The 12,363-nt window shown below is 55.0% G+C and overlaps 5 protein-coding genes across 5 annotated transcripts; 3 read left to right on the forward strand and 2 right to left on the reverse strand.

Moving 5' to 3' along the window:
- Positions 1–326: 326 nt before the first annotated feature.
- On the reverse strand, positions 327–1,400 carry CKM354_000404900 (uncharacterized protein; the record flags this gene model as incomplete). Its single annotated transcript, XM_044799273.1, has 2 exons — positions 327–904; positions 962–1,400. The coding sequence occupies 2 exons, from the start codon at positions 1,398–1,400 to the stop codon at positions 327–329; spliced, it is 1,017 nt and encodes a 338-aa protein (XP_044655208.1).
- An 891-nt stretch (positions 1,401–2,291) lies between these two features.
- CKM354_000405000 (uncharacterized protein) lies at positions 2,292–3,838 on the reverse strand (the record flags this gene model as incomplete). The annotated part of the gene is made up of 2 exons (XM_044799274.1): positions 2,292–3,744; positions 3,801–3,838. The coding sequence occupies 2 exons, from the start codon at positions 3,836–3,838 to the stop codon at positions 2,292–2,294; spliced, it is 1,491 nt and encodes a 496-aa protein (XP_044655209.1).
- A 541-nt stretch (positions 3,839–4,379) lies between these two features.
- CKM354_000405100 (mitochondrial 37S ribosomal protein MRPS8) lies at positions 4,380–5,516 on the forward strand (the record flags this gene model as incomplete). Its single annotated transcript, XM_044799275.1, has 1 exon — positions 4,380–5,516. One exon carries the CDS (start codon positions 4,380–4,382, stop codon positions 5,514–5,516), a length of 1,137 nt encoding a protein of 378 aa, XP_044655210.1.
- A 310-nt stretch (positions 5,517–5,826) lies between these two features.
- Positions 5,827–6,778, forward strand: CKM354_000405200 (uncharacterized protein; the record flags this gene model as incomplete). The annotated part of the gene is made up of 2 exons (XM_044799276.1): positions 5,827–6,131; positions 6,202–6,778. The coding sequence occupies 2 exons, from the start codon at positions 5,827–5,829 to the stop codon at positions 6,776–6,778; spliced, it is 882 nt and encodes a 293-aa protein (XP_044655211.1).
- Positions 6,779–9,694: 2,916 nt separating this feature from the next.
- On the forward strand, positions 9,695–12,091 carry CKM354_000405300 (uncharacterized protein; the record flags this gene model as incomplete). The annotated part of the gene is made up of 1 exon (XM_044799277.1): positions 9,695–12,091. The coding sequence occupies one exon, from the start codon at positions 9,695–9,697 to the stop codon at positions 12,089–12,091; it is 2,397 nt and encodes a 798-aa protein (XP_044655212.1).
- Between the last annotated feature and the right edge of the window lie 272 nt (positions 12,092–12,363).

Below are 12,363 nucleotides of genomic sequence, written 5' to 3' on the forward strand. Positions count from 1 at the left end.
TATTATACATATGCGGCCGTACACGATCGGGTATGTGTGCTGTGCTCGTAAGCATGGGCCGGTTGTCCACCTCAACGTGGCGGGAAACGACCAAGAGCACTTTGGTCAAACGCATGTGGCCTTTCATCTCCTGACCAAACCGGCTGGTTCGAACATAGAGTACAATGCTGGGGCCATGCGTCCAGCGCTAAGGGCATGAGCTCGCTCAGCAAACCACGCAGTCAATCGACTCTGCTCTTCGACACAACAGAACAGTGCGAAGCCACTCTTGGTCACGAATCAAGAGGATGCCTTCGAGAAGATATCCAGAGACGCGCCTCGTCCGATTAGACCACAAGATTCGGCAACTCGATCCCCTCGCCAAAAGTAATCGTCGCATCTCTCAACCGGATTCCAACATTCTGCTTCGGCAACCCAGGCCAGAAATTAGGGAAGAATTCATCACCAACGGCATTAACTCCCGTTTCCTCTCCATCACCACCCGTCTGATCCATATTAACCAATCCCAACGTCGAATTCGTCGAATGCTGTCCCGGTACAACAGCCTTCCAATTCGGTCCCCCATCTGTAATAGCACCGAAAGAATCGTTGGCAGCTGGGACAGGAGGTTGGTAGAGTGTTGCATTGATTCCGAGAAGGGCGTAGAGGTCTGTTGTGAAAGGGATTGTAGGGTTGAGGTTTATGCCTTTGTTGAGGCCCAGGCCGGGGAGGAGGGAGGTGAGAGTGTTGCTGAGGAGGTTTTGAGGAAGGAGAGGGGAGAAGGTCATTTGGAAGAAGGGTTTCTCGGAAGGGGTGGATTCGGTTGGGTCGCCAGTTGTGTCGAAGGGGTAGACTTTTACTGTGGCGGAGCCGTCTTCGCCGTAGGTCCAGTCGAAGCGGGCGAGGTGTTTGGGGATGTTCCAGTCTGGGGAGGATTAGCATGTCGGTCTTTGTGATCTAGAGAGAGGGGAAAGATGCTCACTCTTGCGTCCGTTCCATGCGGTGTACTTCTGACTGACATAGATGCGGCTCACGCGGGTCATTTCTTGACGCTTTCCATTGTCTTCGAATCCGAAGAAGCCGGGGATGATAAGCAGCTCATCGTAGGGTCCAACTGGAGTCTCGGTGTAGCGTAAAACCTGGAGCATACCAAGCCTTCCGGTGTACTCGCCTGCTATGGCCTCAGGATATTGGCGTTCGAGCGGAGGGAAAGCTTTCTTTGGCAGACTGTCGCTGTTCGCAAAGAGAGGCACACCAGCACCCGGAAGCAGGAAAGAGCCGTACATATCTCCTTTGAGAGTCCATGGTGCTGGCACAAGTTCGATAGGTTCCGGGGATTCGTTTGTGCAATTCGTGCATGCCTGCTGCGCGGAAGCGAATTTCGCCGCGGCAGCGAATGCTGCGAGGCAACGCAACAGCATCTTGTATCTTTCCAGCAACACTTGACCTCAGAGAAATGTTCCGGTAGGAGTTTGCACGGAGGCGGGGGTATCGTAAGGGTTATCTAAGGGAAGTCGCGACTGTCAGAGGCTAAGCACTCGGCTAGCTATACAATCACATGACAATGTGCCTGAACTACGCGTACTATGCTGTGGCGAGGAGGTGAACAGCGATCACAGTAATCAGCTGTGAACGTGGCCAGTCAGTCAGATTCTGATACTTCTTCATCGCTTACAGCAAATCCGAATGATGATCCGCGATGGAGGTAGATGCCGACATTTTCGCGCGACTAGGGTCGTTGAGATTTCTCTGTAGACTGCCAGATCTGAATCTTCATTGGGCGCGAATTGGCATGGGCTACATTCGACCTCAGCGCTACGCCAGGATGGCCTCGATGCTCTAGCACTTCACCTCGGTAATCTGTCGTCAAAGACTCGCGATCCGAGTAGGTTTCTGTTCGCCCGGATTTGATACTGCAGCTGGTATAGCTGCCTGCCGGTAGATTTGCTGCACACACCCCTATTAGAAGATCATCGTCATGACCGAACACGAATATGACTTACAGCAGTTCTGCAAGGTATGCTGTCGGAAACGGATCTCGCAGCATTTCGCGGACACCGTCTGGTACATGCACACCTCGAGATGGACTCGGGCCGGAAGATAGCGAGTTCCACGAAGCAGCCGAGCCCAAGACGAACATCACCCTCCCACGGACCAACTGCCATCGTGCTATGTCGGCTGCAGATGGCGACAGAGGGTCAAAGAAGAAGACTGGCTGAAGCTTTCTGTCGCAATGCTCCGCCAAATGTGTGCGGAAAATTTGAACCTGATTGCTCAAGTGAGACGGAGGGTATCATTCGATCATTATGTGATTAGTATAGCTTGTCGAGCTTGCTGAAGAACTTGCCGACCTTGCCCTCCATCTTACCGACTCCATCCTGCAGCTTACTGTTCTTCGCAGGCGTAGTTCCGTCCTGGCTGGTTTGCGACCTCTTGATTTTATTGCCTTCCGCAAAAGACGTGGCCTGCTCTACTTCCGTGGGCCGATATGCTTGCGAGTGCAGATCTCCGACATAGGCGCCATGCTGATTGACTTGCCCACTTCCAGGCTGTTGCGATGATGCATAAGAATAGTTGCTGTATCCGCCGACCGGCACCTGTTGATGAGAGGAAACACCAGGGGATTGCAAAGGAGTGTGGCCAGCATATGCAGGGGGCGCAGATGGCGTGGGTGGCTGCTGTCCAATTCCAGGCGAAGCTGGATAGTTTGCGTACTGCGTTTGTGGATTGTATGTGGCTTGCTGAGGAGCACCAAATGAAGATTGGCGGAAGGCGGTCTGGTTAGGCGGTGGAGAAGCTGGCCCTATTGTGCTTGCGGCCATGGGTCCGAAAGAGGGCGCCCTTGTTGCTGCCGGAGGGGATTGAGTAGGTGGAGGAGGCATGCTGCCGGAATGTGTCCGTGCTTCTGGCGTTGGAGCTCCTGACGGAGGACCTGGGAAACTGGGTTGCTGTTGTTGCGGAGGGCCACTGAAGTATGCTGCTTGGGGTGTAGTTTGCGCCGAAGATTGGTAGTGACCAGGTGTCGATGCATGCTGTAGCTGCGGAGGCACGTTATCGTACTTTGCCGCCGCCTGCAGACCAGTACCCGTGCTTCCATCAGGCGGTGGTGGAGTCTTCTCTCGATAAGTGACGGGCTCCGGCGCTGCTGGCGCCGCGGGGTTGTAGGCAGCTGGCGCTGCTTGAGGAGAGGCTGCGCTTGATAGTGGTGTTGGTGGGCCAGGCAGCGATTGCGCTGACACAGCACTCGTGGTTCTGGGAGGGAAATTGCTGCCAATGGCGGTCCTCTCCAGCTGCTGCACGACAGGACTCATGGAATCTCGATGTTCCGCAGGTGGACTTTGCGCCACCGGAGCATTCTTGACATCCAATCGATCAGGACTCAACACACTTTTCAGATGACCAATGAATGTCGCAGCGTCTTTCTCGGTCCACAGATATACATCCAACGCATGGATTTTGTATAAATATTTCTGCTCATTTTTCAGGTCATAAGCTGGCAGATGCCATGTCTGGTGATCCTGCACAGCTTGCGTGTCGATCGAGAACGAGATCAAGGCTGGCTGCAAGTGATTGTACTTGACAGTTGCCGTCTGCAAGTAGCCGTGAAAAGCGTCTTGGTCTGGGGTGCCCGCATGATTGGCGATCTCGAGCTTGGTGTGGTGGGTGTTCGTGTTGTAGTAAAGGTAGACATAGCTGCTCTTAGCGAAACGATCGTGTGATGGCTTCGAGGACGGATCGCTCAAGTAGTAATGCACATCTGCGAAACTGGGGCATTGTCATCAATATGCGCCGTGTTACACATGTTGTCGGGAGAGACTCACAGCGTAGTCAGATGCTGGTCTCCTGGACCGGCTGGCATGTTGTCGTCTGACACGAATCGCGAACGTCTGGACTTCACACTCTTGGAAGAGGCCTGTCCTGTGGATGCAACAGATCTATGATAGTCAAGTAAGCACGTCCGGCGTCTGTCAAGGTGGCAATGTAGCTGATGCCGATATGGTAGGCGGCCCAGCCGGTGAAGAGGAGGGCAAGGAAACGGACGGTGAGCTCGCCCAGGACAGCAGCGACCAGCATCTATACTTGTAGTCGGCCATCTTGGCCAGACCAAGCAGCTGGTCGCGTCGTGCTCTGCGTGCAGCTGGAGCTGAGCGGCTCGACGACCAATCGAAGCGCAAAGGACGAGGCAGCCAGCAGCTCAGAGGAACGCCAAGCCGCTCGCCGCAGCATCTCCGAGAAGCCTCAGAAAGTCATCGCGTGCAGCATTGACGTGAAATCCACATTGACCGGCACCGCCCATCTCATCGACCGCGAGGTATCGAATACCATCGGAATCGCAAGCGGGTGTACTTGACTGCGACAAATTCTCCTTGCCCGCCCGCGAGGGCAACGACCCCCTCGACATGTCTCTCGTGCAACTCTCCCACACCTGCTCGCATCTGCAGAACGCCTCACTCGCACGGCTGGGCCTTACCTCAATACCGTATACGAAACTGCATCTTTCATTAGCGCTACTTCTGCAAAAGCAAGGCTTCATATCGCAAGTCAAACTTGGCGGGCCATCGCCTCCTGCCTCCGTGTTTGGCCAAGGACCACGAGACAATCACCACATTACAAACTATCCCCACGGCGCTGCAGGGCGGAATCGACATAGTCCGGAGGCTGCATTAGCATTGGTCGTGCGACAAAGATACAACTCGCAGCAACTGCAGTCGCTCGGCTTCCCGCAAGAAGCCATCGACTTTGCCCAACAGCATGGAAAGAAAAGTTTGGAGGAGCTCGAGCAGGAGGGATGGGCGCGACGGATACCACAGTTCGTCAGGGACCTGCATGCACAAATCGACGCATTAACAGAGGAGAGAGAAGATCAATACACGCGGCAACGGGATCAAGCTGACACAATTGAGAATTCCAACGACGCCAATCAAGCAATCAGCCGCTTAGATCAGACGTTGGGTGCGAACCCTCAACAAAGGAGAGAATTTGCAGTAAGAGATCTGCTTGCTGGGCGGCCTGCGGAGCAGCAGGCCATCTTCCAGAAGTTCAGCAATGTGCCATTGCACGAATTGGAGAGCATGCGCTTTGACCTGGAGACGCTGGCCTCCGTCGCGGGCAAGCAGGCTTTCGTTTCCGAGCGTCAAATTCAGCTAAACGGCATCACGATCGAGGCGATGGGCATTCCGATCTCGAAGCAGTCAGTTACGCTGCCCGTGGAAGAATACCAAGATCCTTCGCACATGGAAACTGAAGGAGTTGTTACGCAGGAGAATCGTGCATCAAGACGGCTATGGCTTGGCCTCAAATACTACGAAAGCAAGCCTGTGATCACAAAAGCGCAGATGGTATCGAAACCAACGAAACGGATGTGGTTGAACAGTAGGGATCTGGGGAGGATTGTGCGAGGGCAGCAGGCTGGTGAGGTGAAGCCACTCACCCGGGTAGGAGAGATCATGGCAGTCAGTACAGACAGAGGACTGATGGAGGCAAGAGAATGCGTGGAGCGACAAATAGGCGGACAGCCGCTGTGTCGAGTATGGTAAGGAGTGGCTGGACTCAATAGGAGACGGCCGGTGTCTTGCCACGCCCCACTTCATAGATGTACACTACTGTATATTCAACGGAACGCAACATGAATGCGTTCAATGCGTCTATGTGACTGCGCATGTCTCCAGAGCTCCTTCCCTGCGAGTCGTGACATGGATCACTCGGTAGGGACCGAAACCCAATTGCCAGTGGAGGGCCAATCTGAAACATCCCAATTGCGTCAACTTCCCACGCCTAGTTCACTCGCAGAACAACAGCACCAATGTAGTCTCTGCGAACCCTTCACAACAGCAAAGCCACAGTACAATGGCGAACGAATCAAGAACCTACCGCATAGCCCTCGAAATCGCAATCATCTCCCTCGCCATCTACTTCCTAGTCGGAGCACCCGGAATATCATCGACATCAACGACGAATTCTTCAAGCAAAGACACCAAACCCGAACCCGTATCGAACTCACAATCAAAATTCGAACACCTCGTCTACCCCTCCCAAAACCTCCAATGTCCTCGACACGAATACACAGCACACATCTACTCCACAAATCCGTTAATGATATACATCGAAAATTTCCTAAGTGATACTGAAGTCGAACATTTGATTGGATTAAGGTATGACCTTCCCTCTCCCAACATCCCAAAACCACCTTTCACATCCACAAACTAACTCTCCACCTCGCAGCTCCCAAAAATGGAAAATTTCCACCGTCTTCAACGCCGGAGTCGAAGGCGTAGACAGCACAGTCCGTAAATCCGAAAAAGCAGCTATCGATCGGGATAATGTGGTCCAATGCATCGAACAACGCGCTCTAGCCTTCCAAGGCTGGCCGAAAGAAACATTTATCGAACGCCTCTGGACTCAAAGATATAATGTCTCGGGACATTATAGTTTACATTACGATTGGGCGACATCATCAAGAACTTCACGACGAGTAAGTAGTTTTATGGTGTATTTGAAAGATGAATGTAGAGGAGGTGGGACGAATTTTCCGAGGATTCCAAAGCCAGACGTAGAAGACAGGGAGCAAGGACGGAAGTGGTGTCAGTTTATTGATTGCGATGAGAGCTCGAGTGAGGGAGTGGGAGGGGTGACGTTTATGCCTAGGAAGGGCAGTGCGGTGTTTTGGGCGAATTTTGATTCCGAGGGGAGAGGGTATAAGGAGACGATTCATTCGGGGATGCCAGTGCTTGAGGGACAAAAGATTGGGCTTAACATCTGGAGTTGGTATCAAGCTGGGCATAGAGCTCCAGATGAGTAGTAGTAGTCGTATGAAACAGGTCTGCTACTGAACGGATCTTCGATTGATTGCTGTTCCGAGCATGGAAATGGTCATCGGACCACAACAGTTACGAGCTCCTGTGATATGACTTCACCCATGGCGACTACAACTCACCGCCAGAACGATGTAGCCAGCCCGGCGTCAGCTTTTCATGCGCACCAACACACCAGGGCTATCATATCAGGTATTCGTCACCGGTATGAAGGAGCGTCGGCATGAAAAATGCAATCATGCATCGTCAATCCATTCGAGCGTGTGCCCATGCCAGAAGGCACGCTCTTGCATTTCGATCTTATGCATATCGTGACGGAGCTTTGACCGGGTCCACGCTGGTATCTCAATCAAGGGGACTCACTCGAAAGCTGTGGACAGAAAGCAATCGTGTTTCAGAAAGGTGTCTGCGGCACAACCCTGCCCGAGGCCAAACGAATGAGCTGAGGACCCTGTATGGGTTCGGATAAAAGGGTTGCTTTTTGGCGTTTATTTTGAAGGCTGTAATCTCAGACACCGTACCATGCAAATAGCTCTCTAGTGCTGCATGTGCGTAGTGCTTTTAGGGTTGTGGGATGCGTCTGTAACACGAGAGCTGAGATGCACGCACGTGTAAGCTCGCAGATGGTTTCGTGACGCGTGCTAGTCAGATGCAGGACATTGTGGTTGTATTGGGGGTCCCGGTCCGTTTGATGCTGTGTGACAACGATCAGACTCCTGCAGGTGAAGATGGATGATCCAAAGTTCTGAAGGTGGCTCACAGCTTGTTGAAAGCTCCAAGCGAGGGTGAATGCATAACGATTTGCATTCGAATGATGCTTGGCGAGCTTGACCAGTTTTGCTCGGAGAGTCCGTGTGTCAGTTTGACTTTGTAAGGATCTGGTTGGATGACGACTGAATCGTGCGGCAGAGAATCAAAACACGAGTCAAGCGGAACTTTCCATTTCGAGGTCTAGGAAGACGCGTGAAACCGGAGAAGGAAGGTCAGGCTAGTCGCTACTTCCTGAACGCTCGCACAAGACCTGCTGACGGCCGGTGAAGGCAGATTGAGCATGGTGCTCATCCTGAGCTCGTCATTGCCAATGCTGCGAGATGGTCGTAATGATAGTGTGGCAGCATGACGCGCAAATCAGCTGTTCACCGCCAGCAAGCAACTGGTCTTCATAGAGGTCGGCTGGCTGATGATCAGACCTACCGAGATGGCGCATTATCTGCAGGTCGACGGACGTACCAGTCGCTAGCCGACTGATGGCAACGAGGCCGTGGGGTGTCCCCAGGTACATGCTCTGTTGTACGTATGTTCTCGGAAGTTGCTCGTACCACGATTGGCGGGGTGCAGAGCGTTCAGAAGGCCGGCCGCGGCGTACTCGTACCGAGGGTGCTTGCAACAGCATAATCGACACGGTTTGCCAATTATGATAGTAATGGTTTGCCGCAGGACGTAGCGGCGGCCAAGGTATCTGCGAGGACTGGCCGGCGTTCCATTCTCAGGAGTAGAGACACGCAGCCGGGGGCTGTCACGGGTGTTGGAGGTGTAACCATGCGCGGCGAGACACTACAGACGCGCTCGTCCGGTGCAATTGCGGCGCGCGCTTGCACGCAGTCGTGGTTGTTGGACACGTCGCTGGTGCAGATGTCGCATGGCGCCGGTGTTGCAGAAGCGTGCTGGAGCAGCAAGATGATGTAGTCGGTGCGCGTCGACGAGTGCGTTGACACACCCACGCCGGCGGTGGGAAGCAGACGACGAGGAGGTGTGTGTTGTTGACATGTGACTTGACGCCGTTGACCGTCGAGGAGGTTGCGTGTGGAGCCGACAAAAAGCAGGTGCACCGTTGCAGTCGCTCGAGCTGCCGCTTCGTTGCAGGGCCGGCAGGGCGACAACGGCTAGCAGCATGAAGGCGGCGCGCCAATCAGAAAATCCCTCACCTGCACATCCCATGAAGTGCAGGCCAGTTGCGGTGCGGGTGAGGCATGGCTCCGGGCTTGGTGGAACAGAGCACGATGGCGAGCGACGGCGGATGGCAGCATCGTGCTCGACACGCGCGCGGCAGGCATGGGCACAGGACAGGCATCGCAGGAGCGGCAGTCTTGGGCATCGACGACAGCGTTTGGTTGCTTTGTCGGCACGAACGAAGGTGACGTTGTGGCAAGAGCGAGGGCGAAGGTTACGGGCGCCGAGCGCGAGCCTCTGGGCCAACGCCTCCACGCCCTGCTGTGGAACAGGAATGCAAATGCAGCTGCTGGGTCTGCGCTAGGAGTTTTGCAGAGTTATTTCGCCCGCCTGGCTGCTGGCTGTGCGGCAAAGCCATTAGAAATCCGCGGCCACCATTTTGCCTGCTCGCCCGCCGCTCGCGCGCACCCTTCGCACCACCACCTCTTCCTCCTCCATCGCCAGCACTGCAGCAGCACACACAGCACCGCAAGAGACAACACGCACGGCGACCCCACGCGCTGCACAGCACCGCGCTCATTCGCCAGTGACTAGTCACTCTGCGACGCGCGATAATTGGCAGGCCCGGCAGTCCGTGATCAGCTGCTGCGCTTTTCCCTGACGTCGCCAAGTCACCTAAGCCCGTTCTTCCTGTGCAGGTAAGCAACCCTGCCACAATCACCTCCTCCGCCCACCGCTGACGCTGTTCTTAGCAAGTTTCAGAAGGACATTGCGCCTGCCCGACGCCTTACCCGCGACGCCCTCTTTGCCTCACCACCTCCACTACCTCGACCTCCACCACAACATGTTCGCCTCGACCTTATAGCAGCGGCGGCCCAATTGGGTCATTGCTCGACGCGCAACAGCGTCTCCAACCAATCCACCACCACTCGACGTGACCTCCGTCGTCGCTTCCGTACTCGAGTACACACCATTACCACCCTTCCACGATACACGATAAATTACCCACCACCATGGATCACTCCGACTCGAAACGACCCTCCATGCCACCAAATGCGACTGCAGGTATGGACCACGCCGAGGAACTGCTCGCCGAAGTCGACGAGCCACCTGACGAAAGAAAGGCCCACACCACGTGGGCGCCACCGAAACTACCTGCCTACCCTACCTTCAACAAAGCCGATCCTCGAATGTATCAACGCCGCGAGTCTTTGTTGACTCGCCAGCTCCACTCCGAGGCCGAACAGACCGACGATGACGCCGTGTCGCAACACCCTCCACGCACGTTGAGCACGCAGTCGACATGGAGCAACCCGAGCAATGCGTCGACCGCAGAGTTGACGAGTGACGACGGCCATAGTGTGGCCAGTCCCTTCCACTCGCCACCACTGCCACCTACCATTATCACCACACACGTCCCGGCTGTAGCAAAAGCCATGACGAAAGGACTGAACATCGTTGAGCAAGACAACAAGGTGGCGGATACTGGATCTGAGCAATCGGTGGAGGCGAGCTTGGGAAGGAAGAGGTGTATCAGCTTCGCATGTGGTGGGAACAAAAACAAGAACCCGCCGACATCCCAGCCCCAGCCCGCGGCCGCTCCGTCCGAGCCAACGGTCCCGTCTTCGCCTCCCAAGCGCAAATGTGCGCTCAAGTTTGTCTGCCCCACGAGAGCTGCGGCAGAAGCAAAACCGGTTGTCGAAAAGCAGCCTACAATCAAACGCCTTGCGAGCCCACCTCCGCCGGAGCGTCGTAGCAGGATCGGTAGTCCCAAGGCCCATCGGGGCTCCGATAGCACCGTTACTCATGCTTCGCCTAGGAGTGTTCGCAAAAGCTCGGTCATCCTCGAGACTGCTGCGGCTCCGGCCTCGTCAGGTGCAATCCCAAAGCTTACTCGCAAGTTTTCCGACGACTCGGATCGCAGCACTGAAGCCACGCGCTTCCATGAGTTTGCCTCGAGTGATGACGAGCCCGAGGAATGGGTGCAAGAATCTACTTGCTACAAAAGCCGCCTCACTGTCAATGACACCCTGCAAAAGGAGATCACCATTCGCAAGGCATGCGAGGAAGTCGAAGAGGAAGTCTTGGAAGAAGAAGACGCCGAAGATGAAGACGATGTGATTGATGAGGACGAAGACGACGAAGAAGACGAGGACGATGAGATTGAACTGGAGGAAGAATCAGATGAGGGTTTCCGTACCGATGATGAGGAAGGCTTCGCAGAGTCCGATTCTGAAGGCGAGGACAGTGACGACGACTGGTGGCGGCCCGGTGGTGCATCCACTGCCGCTACTTCGACGGACCACCTGGATCACCTCGCAAAGGGCGCCCTCACCAGCGAGCCTCTCGCCTCCTCCGTTGGCTCGCTCAGCTCCAGCCACATCTCTCCACGGACTCTGCTGCGCAAGCCTCGCAAGGTTCCGGCCAATGCTGTCCCGATTTCCCAACGTACTCCGGCTATCGATCTGCCTGACTCTACTGACTTTGTGTGCGGTACTCTCGATGAGGACAGACCCTTAGAGCAGGCCTACCTTCTCAACAAGAAGCAACGCGAGGCGGCTAAGCACAAAGCTCGTCCACAAGACATCGACCCTACCTTCCCAACATCCGACCCTGAGATGGATGAGGAGGACGATGAGGACCTGATCAACCCAGAGGAGAGCGATCATGAGAGCCTCATGCACGGTACTCTAGAAGACCTCGATGACGAGGCCACTCTACGCCGCAGGATGTCCAAGCGGGGAGGCAGACCAAGTCATGTACATCGGTCACCACCTCCGCCAACTCGTCACCGATCGCCAGCCCCTGGCGCAATGAAGCGGACAAATACCGCTCGCTCGCCGCCACCTCCGGTGCGACGTGGCACTGCACGTTCACCACCGCCGACCTCGAGACGCGGTACCGCGCATTCTCCCCCGCCACGTCGACTGTTCGCCAATTCACCGAAGAGGAGTCGCTCACCGGCACTTGCGATGAACAAAGTGACTTCCCCGCCGAACACGAGACGCATCTCTCCGTCCTCCTTTGGCCTCGCAGCGAACAAGAGCCAAGCAAATGTCCTGGCAAGCCGCCCGCAATTGACGCACACTGCTTCGCTGCCTCGTAATGGAGGCTATACGCTCGGCAAATTCAACGGCTATCGCAAGGACGAGGGCGAAGAGACTGAGACTGGCAGTCACATTCACGCGGCTGATCACCACAAGCGCGGAGCTATCGACATCTACAAGGGTCTGGAGAGGAAACGCCAGCGTCGCAAGGAGAAGCTGCACGCCAAAATGTGTGCAAAAGCCGCGGCTAAGGGCGAAAAGGTCTACAAAGTCAAGCCTGGCAAAGGTGCGGAGAGGATGAGGGAGGTTGGCCTGGAACTGCAACGTTATCGCGGCAAAGGCGAACACATCCTCTCCATGTAAACACAACGACACCGAAAACCCCGCAATCACTTCTATTCTGTGCGAGCTTGAGCACAGCGCCGCCGAACCATCTACGTTTGGCACTTTCACGGACCCGACTGGAAGCAGCAGAAAACTTCTGACCGAGTCTGTCTGGTCGCTGCGCTCGCTGAAGACATTTTTCTATATACTTACTCCTTTTCTATCATGATTCCCCGACTGAAATTTTTGGAGTCGCTTTTACAAAGGCATAAGCAATTGCAAGTGTTTTTTTCTTGGGAAGCTTCTTTTTT

This window comes from Cercospora kikuchii, assembly GCF_019650295.1.
Source record: "Cercospora kikuchii DNA, contig_00002, whole genome shotgun sequence".
Taxonomy (NCBI): Eukaryota; Fungi; Ascomycota; class Dothideomycetes; order Mycosphaerellales; family Mycosphaerellaceae; genus Cercospora; species Cercospora kikuchii.